The sequence below is a fragment of the Biomphalaria glabrata genome, chromosome 12 (assembly GCF_947242115.1).
Source record: "Biomphalaria glabrata chromosome 12, xgBioGlab47.1, whole genome shotgun sequence".
In the NCBI taxonomy this organism is placed as follows: domain Eukaryota; kingdom Metazoa; phylum Mollusca; class Gastropoda; family Planorbidae; genus Biomphalaria; species Biomphalaria glabrata.
In genome coordinates, this window is record NC_074722.1 from 33,855,644 (window position 1) to 33,875,413 (window position 19,770).

Genomic DNA, 19,770 nt, shown 5'->3' on the forward strand with positions numbered 1-19,770 from the left:
TAGGTAAGAATGTCAAATTTAAGTCTACATTTAATTTTCTTTTTAATTTTCAACCGTTTTTTGTTCTTTAAATGGCCAATATCGGACCCTATTGGTAATGAGCATGAGCCCATTGAATTTCTTTGTGCTATGGCTGCTAACTTTCTAAGCCGCTGCGTGTAATTGTATAGTTCCATGGTGTAACCAGTCTAGAACCGCTGGGTGGAAGGTTTTAATGTTTTTGTTTTTCTTCGATCACATGATATGTTCAAAATGGCTGCTGGCTCCAGGAATTTCTCCTTTCGGTTTGTAGATCAACACAATATAATGAATATTGCTAGGAAGTTAATTAGTTAATCAAGAGGCCGAACAAGACTGTGTCCTCCAAAACACCACAATAGAAAAAAAAAACTAGATCTAGATTTATATATTATATGGAGAGCTGCGTGACTTGGAAACCACTGCTCGGTTTATCTCAGATCATCATGATCATCTCCTAACTCATCTGAAAATTTTACTAGATTTAACTAGATTTATTATAATTTATAACTAGATCTAGATCTAGCCAATCTAGATGTAAATTGGATCTATAAATATAGAGATTATAGTAGAGTCTAGTCTAGTTACTAAAACTAAGTTAGATATAATCAATCTGATGCATAAAAATATCATTTTAAATATTATAGATCTAGTCTAGTATTATTATAATTATAGTATAATAATATATAGACCAATATATATAATCTAGTACGTATCATATAATAGACTATTGACTATATATAGATCTAGTCAATCTAGTAGATTTAATGAAACAATATAGAATTATTATAGATCTATTATTAATTATACAACACATTTCACATTGCAGATCTCTTATTTGTTTTATTAATGATGTTTGAGTTTGGGCTTATCAGGCTTATACTAGTATAGGTAATATGATGACAAAATCACATACTGACACACTATAGATCTAGATCTACAAAATAATAATAAGATATTATATCTGATTATATCATAGAAGATTACATTATAGAGACTAGAGATCTACTACTTAGTACTATACTATATATATATCTAGAATCTAGTAACTACATAGTAATAGTCATAATGATCTCGAGCTATAGATGATATAGATCTAATCTAGATCTAGATATTATTATGATTAAAGCTATAGCTTCAAGAATGTTAGCTGGCAATGTACTTCATATGTTATACATTACATATGTTAATTATAAACAGAAGATTCTGTTCACTATGGGTGCTAAGCACAGGTCAAGTTATTTATAGAGAAATGAACATGTCAAACAAACTGGACATTGCCTCTATTTCTTTCCCTGCAAGGAGTGATCTTTTAACTAAGAATAGGACACACATCTTCAAATTTTCACCAAAACAGAATACATCCTACACATATCCCTCTATAGACTCTGTGCCCACCCTTAGTATGCAGTCTATCATAGCTCAAAGAATGTTTATTTCACTTTCACCTTTACTCACCTGTCCCTTAGTCTCTTGGAACATTGGGGAACCACACAAGATTTGTTGACCATCTTTCTCCATTCCTGTCTTTTACCTTGGATAGAACCTCTTTCAATGGCAGACCAGTCCATGCTTTTATGTAGTCTTCTCATCGCTTTTTCTGTCTGTCTCTTCTTCTTTCTCCTGGTACTGTTCTCTGAAGGAAGGTCTTTGCAAGCCTTGAAGACCTTCCTAAATATTTTTTTGCAGTAGTTAGCAGGTCATTGTGGGATCCACTGGCTGTAAAAACACTGTCTCTAATCTCTTTATTTGTGATGCGGTCTTTAAATTACATTTAAAGACCACATGAATTCACTTTAGACAGACTCTATGACCACAACAACCTAGCATAACCAACACACTTTCTAGCAGTGTGGAACAGCAAAAAAAAACAACAACACACTATTTTCCCTTGGCACTGACTTATCTTATATCTTATATAATACAGACGTTACTTCAAAAAAGAAGATGATTACGTCCTATGCGTTATGCATTTAGTCATGCATATTAACCAATGACTTAAATTCTGCCAAGTCACTGGTTTTCCTGGCTAGCTCAGGCAACCCATTCCATGCTCTAATAGCGCTAGGGAAGAAGGAGTATTTGTACAAATTTGTCCTAGCATATGGGACGAGGAATGTGCCTTTATCTTTGTGTCTTTCAGAGTATTTTATTAAATTTTGTTTTTGTATTTGAAGATTATGGTTCAGTGTTTTATGTATAATTGCTACTGTACTTTTGAGTCTTCTGTCCTGAAGGCTTTCTAAATTTAGTGATTTTACTAAAGGTGTTACTCTGGTTAAGTGTGAATATTCGTTTGTTATGAATCTCACTGCTCTATTTTGTGTCTGTTCCAGTTTCTTAATGTTATCTTGAATTGAGGGGTCCCAAACGGAGGATGCATATTCTATTATTGGCCTAACCAAGGTTAAATAACATTTTAGTTTTATGTTCTTATTTGATTTATAGAAATTTCTTTTAATAAATCCTAATGCTTTGTTTGATTTTTTTATAGTTTCATCAATATGTGGATTCCATGACAGTTTTTCATTTATTATAACACCTAGGTATTTTGCGTTTTTAGTCTGTGTTACTGGTTTACAATGAATAAGATAAGTGGAATTAATTTGTTTTATTTTTTTTTTGTTACTCTTAATAACTGTCACCGTTGTTATTTTGGATATGATGAATGTCACTGTGGTTATGTTTGATGCTGTGCTACTATTGTCGGCTTCTCAATGTAGGCGTGGTGGTGACATTGGGTTCATGATATAAATCACAGAATAATGAAATGACGCTGGATATAGCAGACACAAATAAGTTTAATATAACATCACATGGTGAATACGATATACAATTCGACCCAGGAGTGGTCAGTATTAATCCAACAGAAATATCACCAACATAAGAACTTAGTAACTATTTTATAACCAACTACTTTAAACATCTAACTCTACTGCTTATATATTAAGTGACTCTATCAAGCGCTTGCTACAAGATCTCTATGTTAACTGACCGCCTTTAACTCTCTGGTTCACCTAAGGTCAAAAGTGTTCACCCTAGGGCAACATGAGTTGTGAATAAGATTACAATATTGATTTAACATTTACAATACAGAATTAGGGTTTCTACTCTATGGCACCAACTTTGAGGTGGTGACAATAACTAACATTTTTCAGGGTGGAAAGACATGCTCCAATTTGATTCCCATTTCTGTAATTCATCTAATTCTCTTTGTAAAATATCTGTGTCTTGTGTTGTTTTTATTGTTCTATATATTATGCAATCGTCTGCAAATAATCTGACTTTAGTTCCTGAGGTAATGCAATTTGGTAGATCATTTATGTAAATTAAGAATAGTAGTGGACCTAAGACAGTTCCTTGAGGTACACCTGAGTTTACTGTTATCAGTGTTGATTTAGAGCCATTTATTATTACAGTTTGTTCTCTCCCTATCGGAAAATCTTTAATCTACTGATGCAATGGACCATTAATGCCAAAATATTTTAATTTTTTAAGCAAACTATGGTGGTGAACTTTGTCAAAAGCCTTGTAAAAATCTAGTAAGATAGCATCTATTTTTTTCACTATTATCTAAACCTTTTGAAAAGTCATCAATTAGTCCTATTAGTTGTGTTTCACATGATCTATATTTCCTAAAGCCATGTTGGTATGGGGTGAGGACATTATGTTTGTCTAAGTGGTTTATGATGTTGCTAAATATTATGTGTTCTAGGACACAAAAGACTGCAAAAGAGAGCACAGCTCAGCAGCAAAAAAAGCTGGCTAGAAGAAGAAATACATTCACTTTCAATGACTGTTACATGCTATTGTCAATCGGCTGTTATCCTTTTATTATTTCAGACACGAGGGACACATGTTTTTTATATACAATCATAAAAAGAAAACAGAGGAGGATGATCCTAAAGACGCAATACTCTATTTTTATCCTCGTTCGGTAGGTTATGTATAATCATGGTCTAGCAATGATAATGTAGTTCAAAGAAACATGAGTTGTTTCCAGGCTGTATTTGGATTAAACAGATACAAATTTGATTGCACTCAATAGTCTGTTGTCTAATTTTAAGTGATTTAGTATGGTGACGTGACCTATTATTTTCAGGTGTCAGTCAATCATCAGGTTGCCCTGGTGGGTGGTATCATTGGATTGGCTGATTTTTGCCTCGAGTTCATACCCCAGTGTGTTCCTAGTATAGTCAAGTTGGCAGGTTATAACTTTGCTTTGCTACAGCATGAGGACTTTATTATTGTAAGTCAGCAATTTAATTAAGCAATTTAAGTAAGAAATTTTAGTGAGAGATTTTATTGTATTTCAATTTTTATTTCTTTAAAAAAGTTTTAGCAGTAAAAAGAGCTAACATATTGTATTGAAACGCTTTTACAAATGTATATTGTTACATTAGGAGTGACTAGCCATAAAAGTATGTAAAGTTCCCCTTTCAGACCTTGTGATCTATAGGGCAGATGATGTAAAGGTCATCTGTTTCTGTGGCCCACGGTTAATGAGGGTTCCATGTGGCCAGCACAATGACCAACTGCCTTTACTTTTCCCCAACTAATATCAGGCACCCATTAGAGCTGGGTGGACTCAGAGGTGCCCATAGATTCCAAAATTAAAAATCCCAGTCTTCATCAGGATTCGAACCTGGGACCCCCAGTTCGTAAGCCAAGCACTTTACCACTCTGCTACTTCGCCTCTATGAAAGTATGTGATAGTTTTGACTTATCCATAAAACACATGGAAAAACTAGTATGGTTCTGCAGTATGTTTAGACTGGAAATAAAGAAAAGAGAGAATATCTTGGTGAGTGTTGTTTGAAATTGAGGCCACCAAGAAAATCTTTCATTAAAAAAGTGATAAGGCTTTGTGGTGTTTCAAATATATGCTTTACTTAGAAGAAGTATGATTAACAAGTTTGACCTGAACTATAGCTACCGTCTTTCAATTTTTTCTCAAAACCTTGGGCTTGCAGACTGAGCAGGCTTAAGTGTCAAAAACTTAGCATCTTATGTCTCAAGTGAAAATCCCTGTCTTAACCTGGATGTGAACCTGTGCTTTTAACCAGGACCCTTATTTGGCCATCTATCATGAGAAACAAAAAAAAATCATTATGTAAATAGCATCAATAATTCCATAGTGTATGAATTTATACTACATTAGTGTAGAACAAATTTTTATATGGATCTATAAATCAATATACAATTTGATTTATTTTTATATATTTTATTCTAAATAATAAGTTATTTTTATATGGCTCTATAAATCAATATACAATTTGATTTATTTTTATATATTTTATTCTAAATAATAAGTTAGTTATTAATTTTAGGGTCTGGCAGACAGTCCAGATATTCCAGACCAGTTCCTGACGTCACACCTTCAGTTTGTCTGGACTACATTTATGTTGTATCAAGGAAGCCTTGATGCTATTAAAGAGGCAAGTAAAGTATATGACATGATCTGAGAGAGATGTTTTATATTGTTGAGGCTAGATAGGATAGTACTACATACTGCAAGGCTTAAAAATAAAAGAGAGGGTTATACTTGGTTCTTCATGACATGATACCATCAGTAAGTTTTGTAAAGTAAAGTTTCTCTTTCAGATCTTGTGGTCTGTAGAGCAGATGATATAAAGGTCATTTGTTTCTGTGTGCCATGGTAAATGAGGGTGTCATGGGGTGAGCACAATGACCATTGCATTTACTTTTCCCGAACTAATGTCAGTACCCATGAGAGCTGGGTGGACTGAGGCGTCCCAAAGAACCTGAATTAAAAATCCCAGTCATCACCAGGATTTGAACCTGGGGGCTGTTACCGGTCGCAGACATGTTCCAAACTGCTAGTAGACAACTAAACCGTTGTAGGCATTATATATCTAAACTAAGAAACCTTCAAATAATTTTGAAAAACTTCCTTGAAAGATAATTTCAAGATTTTCAATGACAGACCCATCCATTCTTTTATGTTGTCTTTCCATCACTTTCTCTGTCTGCCTCTTCTTCTTCTACCTAGTACTGTTACCTGAAGGAAGGTCTTTGCAAGCCCTGAAGACCTTGTAATATGGCCATAGAGTTTTAGCTTCCATTTTTTTACATTAGTTAGCAGGTCATCTAGTAGCCCTGTCTCTAATTGTGATGATCACACTTGCTGGGGATTATATTATCAAACTTGACAATTCAATGAAGTGAAGAAAGAAACATCTCTCTGTATTTTCTTAAAACTTCTTTAATAATACTTCTTCAACTTTCACATAAAATTAACTTCACAATTCAATAACAACTTGACTTGATACTTCATAAATAAAACTTAAAGATACATGAAACTTCATTTAGTATAACTTCAGCTTCAACTAATAAAACTTTAATTAATGGACCTGCTAATATCACAAAACTTATAACCATTACTAATCGAGGACTAAGCGAGGACCCCGTCTAACTGACTTTCTCTTAATTTATACCTTTCTTGATCGTACATTCCAGAATCATGGAAACTTCTCCCCTAATTATTTTAGTAACTTTGACCTTCTAGAAGCTGATGTGTGCTATTTTTTTCCCTTAACCTCTTTCTGTGATTGGATACCTAAAATTAACTTGTTTACGCTGGACACTTGCACTGGTTTGACCTCGCTTCTAGAAACTGGTCGAAATAGGTCACAGACTCGACTCGTGACACTAATCTCTGTGCTTGTGTCTTTAAATGTGATACCTAGGATCCTTCTCTAGCATCTCAATTCCATCGCTAGGATCCTCCTCTTTAGCTCTGCAGTCAGCAGAGACTATAGCTCTGAGGTATTTAAAATTACTGAAGCTTGTCAGCTTTTCACCTCTAATGCTTATGCCCTTTTAAAGCCCTGTTGGCTATTGGTCATTATTTGATTTTTTTTTCAGCATTTTTTTTTTGCTTACCATAATTTGCGGAAGGGACATCCATAATGTCTAAAACAAACAAATACTGTACAAATGTGGCATCAGCAAAATATCTTTATCTCTATTATGATCTTGACAGTTTTCTTTGGTGTATTTTTCTAGGACAGTGTAGATGGTGCCATAGAAAAGAAGAAATAAACTATTTTAAATGAAGAAAAATACTTATTTTTGGGGGGCTTGTGAAAATGATAAAATAAAGGATTGGTGTAAATTATTATGCTTGTTGATTATGATAATTTTCAGACACTTGAGTTATATTTGCGTAATATTTTATTTCAGCGTGTTTCTGATGCAAATTTTTTAAAAGAATTGAATCGTGTGTGGGACATGTATCTACCATTGTGTCAGATTCAAGGCGACCTGCTGTCTCAAGCTTTTCAAGTCTTGCCCTATGTCCAGTTGCACAAAGTAAGATATGTTATTCTAAGGCTTACAAACTATAAGTTCTTGAGCTTGAAATATATCTAGTGAAGTCTTTTTTTTTTTTTCTTGAATCATCTGACCTAAGTATAGTTAGTTTTTTTTAAGGTATCATAAATGAGTCAAACATCTTGAAATGACATTTATGTATGGGTTTATATAGTCAGCAATGATTATTGTAAAGTAAAGTTCTCCCTTTCAGACCTTGCGATCTATAGGGCAGATGATGTAAAGGTCATCTGTTTCTGTGGCCCACAGCTAACAAGGGTGTCATGTGGCCAGCACAATGACCAACCACCTTTACTTTTCCCCCAACTAATGTCAGGTACCTGTTAGAGCTGGGTTGACTCAGAGGAACCCAGAAATGTTTATTTAGGTTTAAGCATTTGTCACAATTATTAATGTATGCACAGGCAAGCTTGGTCAAGAGGCTGAGTACGATTGAACTTGGCTTGGCTTGGCTACATATGAAGGACGCTCGAGGTTTGACACCTGAGTAGAGTTGTGTTTACTGAATGCCTAAAGGCAGCATGGAAAACCTTCTCCCAAAAAAACCTCCCCCACACTGGTCCACAAACGAGATTGGACCATAGCGCTCTGAGCATGCTATAAGCATAAAAGGTTCAAGAGGCTAAGTACGTTTGAACTTGGCTTGGCTTGGCTACATATGAAGAAGGCTCGAGGTTTGACACCTGACTTGAGCAGAGTTGTGTTTACTGAGCGCCTAAAGGCAGTGCGGAAAACCTTCTCCCAAAAAAAAATTCACCACACTTGTCCACAAACGAGATTGGACCATAGCGCTCTGAGCATGCTTTAAGCATAAAAATAGTGCTATATAAAAGTTATAATTTATTATTTATATTTTACAGTTAGAGTAATTTAGTGGGTTTTTTTTTTCGTTTAATATTCAGATATAATGCACTTGTTGTTGTCAGTTCTATTGTTAATCTTGTTTCTTTAGTCTTGACGTATCTTATATATTAGAGTCAAGGCAATCTGTTCCTCCATGCGTCCCATATCTTGCAACGAAGTCTTAGATGTAAGGGTGTCATAGCAGGAGCACTCTTCAATAGAAATAAGTGAGTTTCAGTAGTCTAGGAAAGCTATGTTTGTGAGAGCCATGTTTAAGAGAACTATTTTTGTGAGAGCCATGTTTGAGAGAACTATGTTTGTGAGAGCCATGTTTGTGAGAACTATGTTTGTGCGAGCCATGTCTTTCATGTCCTACTGATCTCTTGCTGTAACATGATTCTTATGCTCATATTCTAATTGGCATGTAGAGATATTTCTTGAAGTATAAGATAGCTAAAGGTGATATCTTTCTGTTGTGTTGAGAAACAAACACATATTAGAAGTGCCATATTAGCATTTACTTTGACTGAAATGGACAGAAAACTTGGGGACAGCCTGAGAACTCTTGCAAAATTAAATGGTATTTACCCTTTTGAGACATTCACCATATCTTCTTGTTCCTTACACATCTAGGACCAGACTCTGGTCACTGGTACCAATCATACAGCCAGGGTTAAGTCTTTCTTTTTTTTTTCCACCCAACCTAGGAAAAAACACTTATCTCTAAGCATTATCAAAGTAGGATAAAATTTTGGTCTTTGATGCCTTGCATTTTATTAGGGACATGAGAGTTTTAACTCTAAGCACATAACAAGGGGAAAAAATTAGTTGTCCAAAGCCAAGTATTAGGACAATGGCTTAAAATTGATTCTTTATGTAATCTTGATTTCCTGAATGCCACCAAGTATTAAATTGCTATTATTACCCTTGCTCTCAATTGCAATAATTTTTGTGTTTCATTGAATAAGAATTGTCCAATTTCTTGTGTAATTCTAGCTACACTTTTCATTTTGAGATTTCTACTCACAAATAAAACTATTTCTTACTTCCTCTAATTATTTATGCTAACAGCATTTAATTGTAAACAGTCAATAATTTTGTTTGTTTTTTTGGTACTGGATAACTGAACACTTAAACTGTGACCTGTATTTGTTGTTTTTTTCTATCAGGGTTCTGTGCACTCAACTCAACAACAATTTGACTCGACAACTGCTACTCCTAATGTCCCACAGTCAGGTGATCTACACTTTTTTTTTCTTTTGCATAGATTGAGATGTGACCATTTATGTTCATTGATTATTCTTGCAATACCAGAATGGGTAGAAACTTCTTAACATGATGAAATATTTTTGAATTATGTTGTTTTTGTTTTTTTAAAAGTAACATAAACATTTTCATACTTTTCAGTTTCCCTGCGTGGAGGCCAATTCTTGTAAGTTTTAGTGCTATCAAATAAGTTGTTGTTTTTTTCATTTACAATGTGTTTTTTTTTTGTTAATTTATTATTTCAATTTTAAATAAAAAGTTATTGATGTTTCTTATTTTGAGATAAATTTCCAAATCAGAATGAAGAGTTTAGCCCTAATAATTGTGTTGAATTAATTTTCTGTAAAAATATCATTGTCCTTATTTAACTATTTATCTGATATTGTTTATGTTTTATGTAAATTTTTAAACATTATGCAAATTTCAGTGACTATTAATGTTTTAATATGTAACTATTATACATTTGTAATGTAATTTGTAATTTCATATCTCTTTCTAGTGCTGGAGCTACCAGGAGGTGTGCGTCTGCTGTATATTTTCTTACCACAAGATGAATATGCTTCACTTGGACACAGAAGAAAGAAGTCCTACACCCAGAAAACTTCAGAGGATCAAGATAGCACACAGAAACCGAATCATCTTTTGCTTCAGAGGCAGAAAGGCTCAACTTCTGGCAGCTTTCATTCTGATGGGACACATGGCAGAAGTGGCATCCAAAGTATCCCAGTATCCCCGCAGAGCAGGAGGGGATTCCCAGCTTCTCCTACTGCCACTGTTGCCTCTGGCACTGACTCTGAGGTATTCATGGACACTGTGTCTGAGTTAAACTTTGAGAATGACAGTAAGTCTGAAGAAACAAAGCTCTCAGATTCTGGGGATAATAAACCAAGGTCTTTCAGACAATCAAAGTTACCTTCCAGTACTGAAATCATTTCTGAAACTAGCCAGATTTTTCCCCCACCAAAAACAAGTGATGCCATGTCCGAAGCAGAAAAAGTTAAGCCGAATACTCTAACAGACATGTCATCCCAACAAAATGAAACGTCAACACAGATTAAAGATTTGAAACAAGTGGACACAAAAAATAAAGTTACAGAAGAAGAAGCACTATTTCCTTCATTAGATTTAACTGCTTTAGTTCCACCAGTTCAAAACTTAACATTAGTGACTGGGGACTCCACTGACAACAGCGTCAGTTTTACTCCCAGTGTCAATGCTAATAACGACGGCAAAACAGAATCTTTGGAAAGATTGAGCCTTGATGTTGATTCTTTAGAAAAAAATGACAAGTATGCTAGTAAAGCTGAGAACTCTATCTGCAGTAAAACCTCCTTTGATGAAGACCTTATTCAAGACAGTGATTTTAAGGATGATTCGGATGAAAAGAATTATAATTCCAATCGTTCATATTCTAGCACTTCAAATGATCGAGACATAGAGTACAAATTGTTGTCTTACGAAACAGACGCAACTTTTCTTACAACTAAATTAGAACAAGGCGCTCACAGTGCTGCTATGACTGATGGCAATTCCTCATTGACCTGTACAGATGAAATGGCTGCTGTTTACCAGGCAGATATTGATGACGCCAACCTTCAGACAACGCTTGCCAAGAGTCATAAAGATATTGATGCATCACTTGAGGTGCAGATTAGCAGCGAAGAAACATCCTCTGGACCTAGGCCAGAGAATTATGATGGGTCACAGCTGTCCCTGGCTGCAGGTGACAACATGAGCGCCAGCCGAGACCGCCTAACGTTTGAAATGGGGGATAGTGAATACTCGGAAGGAGGCATTATTTCCCCAGTGTCAGACCTGAGCAGGCTCTCCCCTGTTCTAGAGCTGACGGGTGATGACAGCCTTCTGTTATCTCCTTCTGATTACGATGTTCAGCTGCGAGTTAAAAATAGGTCTGGGCGTTCCTTTTCTGCTGCTTCAGATTCTAGAAGTTCATCGCAGATATCCCAACGCAATGGATTACAAGAAGTTTTAGTCTATGCTCAAGGCCATTCTGACACTCTTCTAGTCTTACTACTGTCCAGGAGTGCCAAGTGCAGCAAATCATTCATCAACTCTTTAGTAAGTACTTAAATATCAATTGTTTAGTTGTTGTTGTTTTGTAATACTGTGGCTGAGATTAAAACACTGCTTTGATTACCTGATAGTGTTTCATTCCAAACCTGGTAAAGCCAGTTTTTTTTTTTTTAGGGATTTTAGAAAATCCCTCACTGTTAGCTAAATTAAACTGAATAATGCTTTAAGTTGGAATAATGAATAATCAGCATTTACACAAGTCCAGGTGATACAATACACTCTGTTATAATACTAGACATTTCCCAAGTGGAGTAACTCTACTAAAGTTTGTATTATATAAGATAAGATACACTTGAACACATAATGTTCAGATTAAGTTCAACCATCTCTAATTGGCAAGAGTAAAGATGGTTGGTAAATTTCTCTCCATGCATCACCTTCACTCACCCACCCAGTTGAAAACAAAGCTTATTTCATAATGACATAGATCAGATAAGGTGGGAAGCGTGGTCGAGAGTCTAAGTACGCTTGAACTTGGCTTGGCTTGGCTACCTAGAAGGGGTCTCGAGGTTCGACACCCGACTTGGGCAGAGTTGTGTTTACTGAGCGCCTAAAGGCAGCACGGAAAACCAACTGCTAGATACAAGCATGAAAGTAGCGCTTTATAAAAGCTATAATAATAATAATAAGTCACTTGGTTGGGACCTTGGGCTCCAGAAATCAATCACAATTATGAACAAGAAATGTACTTTTAAAAAATGTTCATTCATTTTCTGGCTTTCAGCTGCCTCTGTTTATCATTAGGCTGTCAGATCATCTGCTAGCTGATAACATCTTATTGCTGTTTATCGTATTGTATATGTTATTGCTATATATCTAATTGCTGTGTGTATCTTATGGCTTGTGTATCTTATGACTGTGTATATCTTATGGCTTGTGTATCTTATCACTGTGTATATCTTATGGCTTGTATATTTTATGACTTGGTATTTTATATCTTATTGCTGTGTATATCTAATAGCTTGTGTATCTAATGTCTATGTATATATTATTGCTTTGTATATCTTTTTATTGCAGGTTTTTTTCCCATTCATTGTAGAATTCTTTACTGTTTACTGTTTTAGATAACAGAATAAACTCCTATCCCCCCTCCCACTGTAAACACTGCACCCACCCTTATGAACCTGTCTTCTTCTTCTTCTTCATCGTTCTCATTGTTATGTTGGAGTGTTCATATGACTAGACCAATACATGAGATGAACTGCGCAGTGGTTTCCAAATCAGGGAGCTCTCCATATAGTTTTCTTTCTATTGGGGTGATTTGGGGCCAATGTCTTATACGGGCCTCTTGGTAGAGAGAGCAGTTTTGGAGGACGTGGTCAGCATTTTCTGGTGATACTCCACATGGGCAGATTTCACTGGTTCCAATTTTGAGCTTCCGGAACATGTGTTGTCGCATTCTGTTGTGTCCGGTCCTGAGTCGAAAGATTAGACGTTGGTCTTGTCGGGATAGCTTATAGTAAGCATCATCTTTCTTGTGATTTGGATGGGAGCTCGTCCATTTCTCATTTATTTTATCTACAATTAATTTCTTCATTTTTTCTGGATAGAGTGCAGAGTTTACTTGTGAGTTTGTTCTCCCACTCTTGGCGAGTGTGTCAGCCTTCTCATTTCCTGCTAGTTGTATGTGAGCTGGTATGAACCTGTCAATGATACCCACTTTGAATGCCCAAATTTAGTTCCCCTCAGATCCTATTACCATAAGAACCCAGCATAACTCAGTATCACAATGAGAAAAAAAGCTGATTAAAAAAAACACAGCTTGCTAATTTTCTTTGGTACAGACTGCAATAGAGTTTACGGCTCAGCAGCAAAAAACTGGCTTGATGAAGAAGAATTACTTAAGATGAACACATCTTAAGATCCAATATCCACAGAGTTTATTAATCTGGAACAAATTGTTGCCTGTATGACACATTCTAGAGTATCAGATTCACAATTTTAGTCAATGTATAGAACTGATTTCATTTTACCATACTCATCTACTCAGTATCTTTAAAATTTCTATTTGACAATCTTTTCAGTGGAAATCTTGTCTGTCTCACTTGGCTGAGCTTGACTTTGAAGTGAAGGATGCTGAACGCCATGTTAAAGATGAAACAGAGGTATAATTTTGAAATTTGTACTTACTTTGAAAACTAAATATCAATAGGATTAGTGAAATTCTATGTAATAAAACCCTTTTTTTTTATAATCAACGATTGTTTTAAATAGATCCAAGACTGACTAGATTAATCTTTTGATCTTCAGTCTAGGGTTATGTTTTGATATTCTGTCTAGGTTTTTTCTTTTGATCTTCAGTCTAGGTTTATGTTTTGATCCTCTGTCTAGGTTTATGTTTTTTGTTCACTTCTTGAGTTATAAATAACAGACATTTTTTAATTTGTTTTTCCATTCTACACTTATTTGTGTCTTATTTATTAGTTTGTGTTGTCTTTATTTTCAGAATATTGGAGCCTCCTTTCAGTACATCAAATATGATTCATTCACACAGAGTTTAAAAGGTAACTTTGTCATTTATCTTCCATTATATTTTACAAAGTTATATTAACTCTGTCTGTCTTTCGGTCTGGTAAAAAGTTTGTACACATTATTTCTCTGACACCCAATCTTGGATTAAGCTGAAAATTCATATTTCTTTTACCAGACAACACAAGAATCAATAAAAAAAAAATTAACCTATTAGTTAATTAGCTATTGGTAATTAATTTTTTTTTTGTTATCTCAAATTTTTAAACTAATCAATTTAAATGTATAACATTTTTTAATGTTACACATTAAGAACTTTTTGTCACCTGTCATTGTTGACATTTGTTTTTAAATCATCTCCAAAACATGTACTAACCTAACAATTGAAACAGAAATGAAGTTTCAATCTTTGATACAGAATGAAAAATGAACATGATATGATACATATAAATATATATATATATATACAAGTTACAATGTTTAAAACTTTGATATGGGTACTCACTATTGAAAAAGATAAATGAAGCTTGACTGTTGATATTGAAGGAGATATCTATTGTTAATGGCGTTTTATGCGGACATGGGAAAACCTGTGGTGTTAACAAAAATGCAGAATAATTTTTCATTAATAATTTTGAAAACCTGTGGTATAGACCTTTCGCGAAAGTCAAGGGACTACTGTAATTTATTCAGAAACATTTTTGACTAATCAAAATACATTGTGATCAAACACATTTTAAGTTTAAAAATGTGAGGGTCCAATAGTTATTGAGAGAAAAAAGGGACGAAACATGATGAAGTATACCTAAGATAATCTCTGATGTGGACTCGCGCTATGGACCTCCGATCTGGCCACATGGCCTTGCATGAACCAGGCACCAAGCTAACATCTTGCCAGACAATCCAGGTTCTTAGAAAAGAACATTTTGAGTCAGTAGAATTATCAGGTCCCATATTGTCATCTAGGGTCGCCCTGCCTAGATCCCAGTTGTTTGTGCTTCAAATCCTGGTCAGAGCTCATTGACAAAATTCATTTAATAAATATTTCCCACAATGTTTTTTTTTAATTTTCTTCCATGTTTCCCTGCATTTTGTTCCATGTTTCCCTGCTTCCCAGGTTCAGCACTGCTTCCCATCACAAGTCTAGCCAATGAGATTGTGGACTCCAGTGTCAAGATGCACAAATCCTTCACAGAAATGCCAGATCTTCAAGATATAACTTACAGGTATAGACACTACTTGGTTTTTGGTATAAATAAAACAATCCCATGAACTGGTGGTTGATCCTTGGATGACTTTGTGGGAAACTTTCTCCATGCTTTCTTTGCTTCCTTTCAAAATTAGTTCAGAAAGTCAAGTTCCCCTTTCAGACCTTGTGATCTTTCGGGAAGATGATGCTTAGATCATCTATTTCATTGGCCAATGGTTAACAAGCAGGGTGTCATGTAGCCAGCACAACAACCAACCGCCTTTACTTTCCCCAACTAAAACTCAGGGGTGCCCTAAAAATCCAGAAATTCAAAATCCCAGTCTTCACTGAGATTCAAAAGCAGGATCACAGGTTCAGAAGCCATGTGCTTAACGACTCAGCCACCACACCACTGACTTTCAAAATTAGGTACCCATTTATGTTGGGTGGACTAATGAACAACTTAGAAATCCTGAAAATGTAAATCTTCGACCTGACCAGGATTCAAACTTGAAATCCCTTGCTTTGGAAGCTGAATCCCTTTATAACTCTGCCACCTGAAAATGTATATCTTCGACCTGACCAGGATTCAAACTTGAAATCCCTTGCTTTGGAAGCCAAATCCCTTTATAACTCTGCCACCTGAAAATGTAAATCTTCGACCTGACCAGGATTCAAACTTGAAATCCCTTGCTTTGGAAGCCAAATCCCTTTATAACTCTGCCACCTGAAAATGTAAATCTTCGACCTGACCAGGATTCAAACTTGAAATCCCTTGCTTTGGAAGCCAAATCCCTTATAACTCTGCCACCTGAAAATGTAAATCTTCGACCTGACCAGGATTCAAACTTGAAATCCCTTGCTTTGGAAGCTGAATCCCTTTATAACTCTGCCACCTGAAAATGTAAATCTTCGACCTGACCAGGATTCAAACTTGAAATCCCTTGCTTTGGAAGCCGAATCCCTTATAACTCTGCCACCTGAAAATGTAAATCTTCGACCTGACCAGGATTCAAACTTGAAATCCCTTGCTTTGGAAGCCGAATCCCTTTATAACTCTGCCACCTGAAAATGTAAATCTTCGACCTGACCAGGATTCAAACTTGAAATCCCTTGCTTTGGAAGCTGAATCCCTTTATAACTCTGCCACCTGAAAATGTAAATCTTCGACCTGACCAGGATTCAAACTTGAAATCCCTTGCTTTGGAAGCTGAATCCCTTTATAACTCTGCCACCTGAAAATGTATATCTTCGACCTGACCAGGATTCAAACTTGAAATCCCTTGCTTTGGAAGCCAAATCCCTTTATAACTCTGCCACCTGAAAATGTAAATCTTCGACCTGACCAGGATTCAAACTTGAAATCCCTTGCTTTGGAAGCCGAATCCCTTTATAACTCTGCCACCTGAAAATGTAAATCTTCGACCTGACCAGGATTCAAACTTGAAATCCCTTGCTTTGGAAGCCAAATCCCTTATAACTCTGCCACCTGAAAATGTAAATCTTCGACCTGACCAGGATTCAAACTTGAAATCCCTTGCTTTGGAAGCCGAATCCCTTTATAACTCTGCCACCTGAAAATGTAAATCTTCGACCTGACCAGGATTCAAACTTGAAATCCCTTGCTTTGGAAGCCAAATCCCTTTATAACTCTGCCACCTGAAAATGTAAATCTTCGACCTGACCAGGATTCAAACTTGAAATCCCTTGCTTTGGAAGCCAAATCCCTTATAACTCTGCCACCTGAAAATGTAAATCTTCGACCTGACCAGGATTCAAACTTGAAATCCCTTGCTTTGGAAGCCAAATCCCTTATAACTCTGCCACCTGAAAATGTAAATCTTCGACCTGACCAGGATTCAAACTTGAAATCCCTTGCTTTGGAAGCCAAATCCCTTATAACTCTGCCACCTGAAAATGTAAATCTTCGACCTGACCAGGATTCAAACTTGAAATCCCTTGCTTTGGAAGCCAAATCCCTTTATAACTCTGCCACCTGAAAATGTAAATCTTCGACCTGACCAGGATTCAAACTTGAAATCCCTTGCTTTGGAAGCCAAATCCCTTATAACTCTGCCACCTGAAAATGTAAATCTTCGACCTGACCAGGATTCAAACTTGAAATCCCTTGCTTTGGAAGCCAAATCCCTTTATAACTCTGCCACCTGAAAATGTAAATCTTCGACCTGACCAGGATTCAAACTTGAAATCCCTTGCTTTGGAAGCCAAATCCCTTTATAACTCTGCCACCTGAAAATGTAAATCTTCGACCTGACCAGGATTCAAACTTGAAATCCCTTGCTTTGGAAGCTGAATCCCTTTATAACTCTGCCACCTGAAAATGTAAATCTTCGACCTGACCAGGATTCAAACTTGAAATCCCTTGCTTTGGAAGCTGAATCCCTTTATAACTCTGCCACCTGAAAATGTAAATCTTCGACCTGACCAGGATTCAAACTTGAAATCCCTTGCTTTGGAAGCCAAATCCCTTTATAACTCTGCCACCTGAAAATGTAAATCTTCGACCTGACCAGGATTCAAACTTGAAATCCCTTGCTTTGGAAGCCAAATCCCTTTATAACTCTGCCACCTGAAAATGTAAATCTTCGACCTGACCAGGATTCAAACTTGAAATCCCTTGCTTTGGAAGCCAAATCCCTTTATAACTCTGCCACCTGAAAATGTAAATCTTCGACCTGACCAGGATTCAAACTTGAAATCCCTTGCTTTGGAAGCCAAATCCCTTATAACTCTGCCACCTGAAAATGTAAATCTTCGACCTGACCAGGATTCAAACTTGAAATCCCTTGCTTTGGAAGCCAAATCCCTTTATAACTCTGCCACCTGAAAATGTAAATCTTCGACCTGACCAGGATTCAAACTTGAAATCCCTTGCTTTGGAAGCCAAATCCCTTTATAACTCTGCCACCTGAAAATGTAAATCTTCGACCTGACCAGGATTCAAACTTGAAATCCCTTGCTTTGGAAGCCAAATCCCTTTATAACTCTGCCACCTGAAAATGTAAATCTTCGACCTGACCAGGATTCAAACTTGAAATCCCTTGCTTTGGAAGCCAAATCCCTTATAACTCTGCCACCTGAAAATGTAAATCTTCGACCTGACCAGGATTCAAACTTGAAATCCCTTGCTTTGGAAGCCAAATCCCTTATAACTCTGCCACCTGAAAATGTAAATCTTCGACCTGACCAGGATTCAAACTTGAAATCCCTTGCTTTGGAAGCCAAATCCCTTATAACTCTGCCACCAAGTGCCCTTGTTATCACAATGATACATTTTAAAAAATCTATAGTAAACTAGTGTCAATGTTTTATTCTGTCATTTTAATATTTATCTAAAAATAAACTGTCAATTCTACAATGTTTTTTTCACCACAGTCAGGTTTTTTATTTCATTGTTCATATTTATCTATACTAGTAATTCTTGGTATATATTAACACCTTTGATGACTAAATACAAGACAAATATTTTTGTTTCTGTATTCAGGTCTCACTCGGCCAGTTGTTATGGTCATCGATCTGTCAGCTCTGAGACGTACTTTCAACTAAGTCTGACTCCTTCTGCTGCTGGTATCTGTTCACCCCAAGATAAAACCTTCTCTCTGGAACAAATAGCGGAAAAAGTTTTGCAGAAAGAAGCCAAAATCTCAATGCTTTGAAGTTTAGAAATTTTTTTTTGTTCCCATCAAAAAAAATTAAATATTGGCCTCTTAGACCCATTAGCTAATAAATCCCTCCCAAAAGTCAAGCAGAAATTTTTGTTTGCATTATGATAAACAAAGAAAACATTTTGTTTAGCATTTCAAAATCTAGTCGTAACTCATTTACCAGCATTTCCTTTACCAGTATGCAATCTTTTATTAATTGTTTATAATAATTATTTTTAAATTATCAATTATGAATCTTAATATAGAGATTCAAAATTCTTTATTGGCTTGTTATACTTGTATAAATTCATAAATATAAAAAAAAATTCTGATAATAAATTTGACCTTTCTAACTTGGTCAGAACTTGTTCAGCATTCTATGTCTTTTCATCCTGAGCATCTACTCTTCCATCCCCTTGGGTGTACTGCTCTGGGACGAGTTCAACATTTTTTTTTTCCATTCAGATCTCACCAGAGCTTTTTTCTACAAGTCTGATCTGTTGTAGTAGATTATTCTCTACATCATTGATCCTCTATTCTATGACATTCAGATTCTTTCAAGCTACCAACAATGAAATCTGCTCTTTTAAATGTGCTATTATAAATGGGTCTTAACATAGTTGATATATATTGTGATTGGTGCTTGTCTTTGAATTCACTTTCATCACTTAAGCTTTATATATATTACTGGGAACCTTCCTTTTCCCAAGTATTTACAGATTTTCTGCTTTCTTTCTTTATGTGAGTGTCCAGGTCTTGCATGACTGCCTTGCCTTATGGAAATTTTTGTAAATAGTTTTCTTTGATTTCCTGAGATTTTCTTTTGGTTAAAGGATGAGATCTAATCAAATGTTTCATTCCATTTTTCTA

At 35.7% G+C, this 19,770-nt stretch overlaps 1 protein-coding gene across 2 annotated transcripts; it reads left to right on the forward strand.

Moving 5' to 3' along the window:
* Positions 1-203: 203 nt before the first annotated feature.
* Positions 204-19,770, forward strand: LOC106068303 (BLOC-3 complex member HPS4-like). Of its 2 annotated transcripts, none has more exons than XM_056006430.1 (13): positions 204-284; positions 3,862-3,955; positions 4,121-4,267; positions 5,349-5,456; positions 7,225-7,353; positions 8,350-8,444; positions 9,387-9,453; positions 9,625-9,649; positions 9,983-11,562; positions 13,602-13,682; positions 14,024-14,081; positions 15,164-15,272; positions 18,741-19,770. In XM_056006430.1, the coding sequence occupies exons 1-13, from the start codon at positions 244-246 to the stop codon at positions 18,910-18,912; spliced, it is 2,706 nt and encodes a 901-aa protein (XP_055862405.1). In that variant the 5' UTR covers positions 204-243; the 3' UTR covers positions 18,913-19,770. The 2 variants fall into 2 exon arrangements, with proteins under 2 accessions (XP_055862405.1, XP_055862407.1); XM_056006432.1 differs by lacking the exon at positions 204-284 and adding an exon at positions 844-909.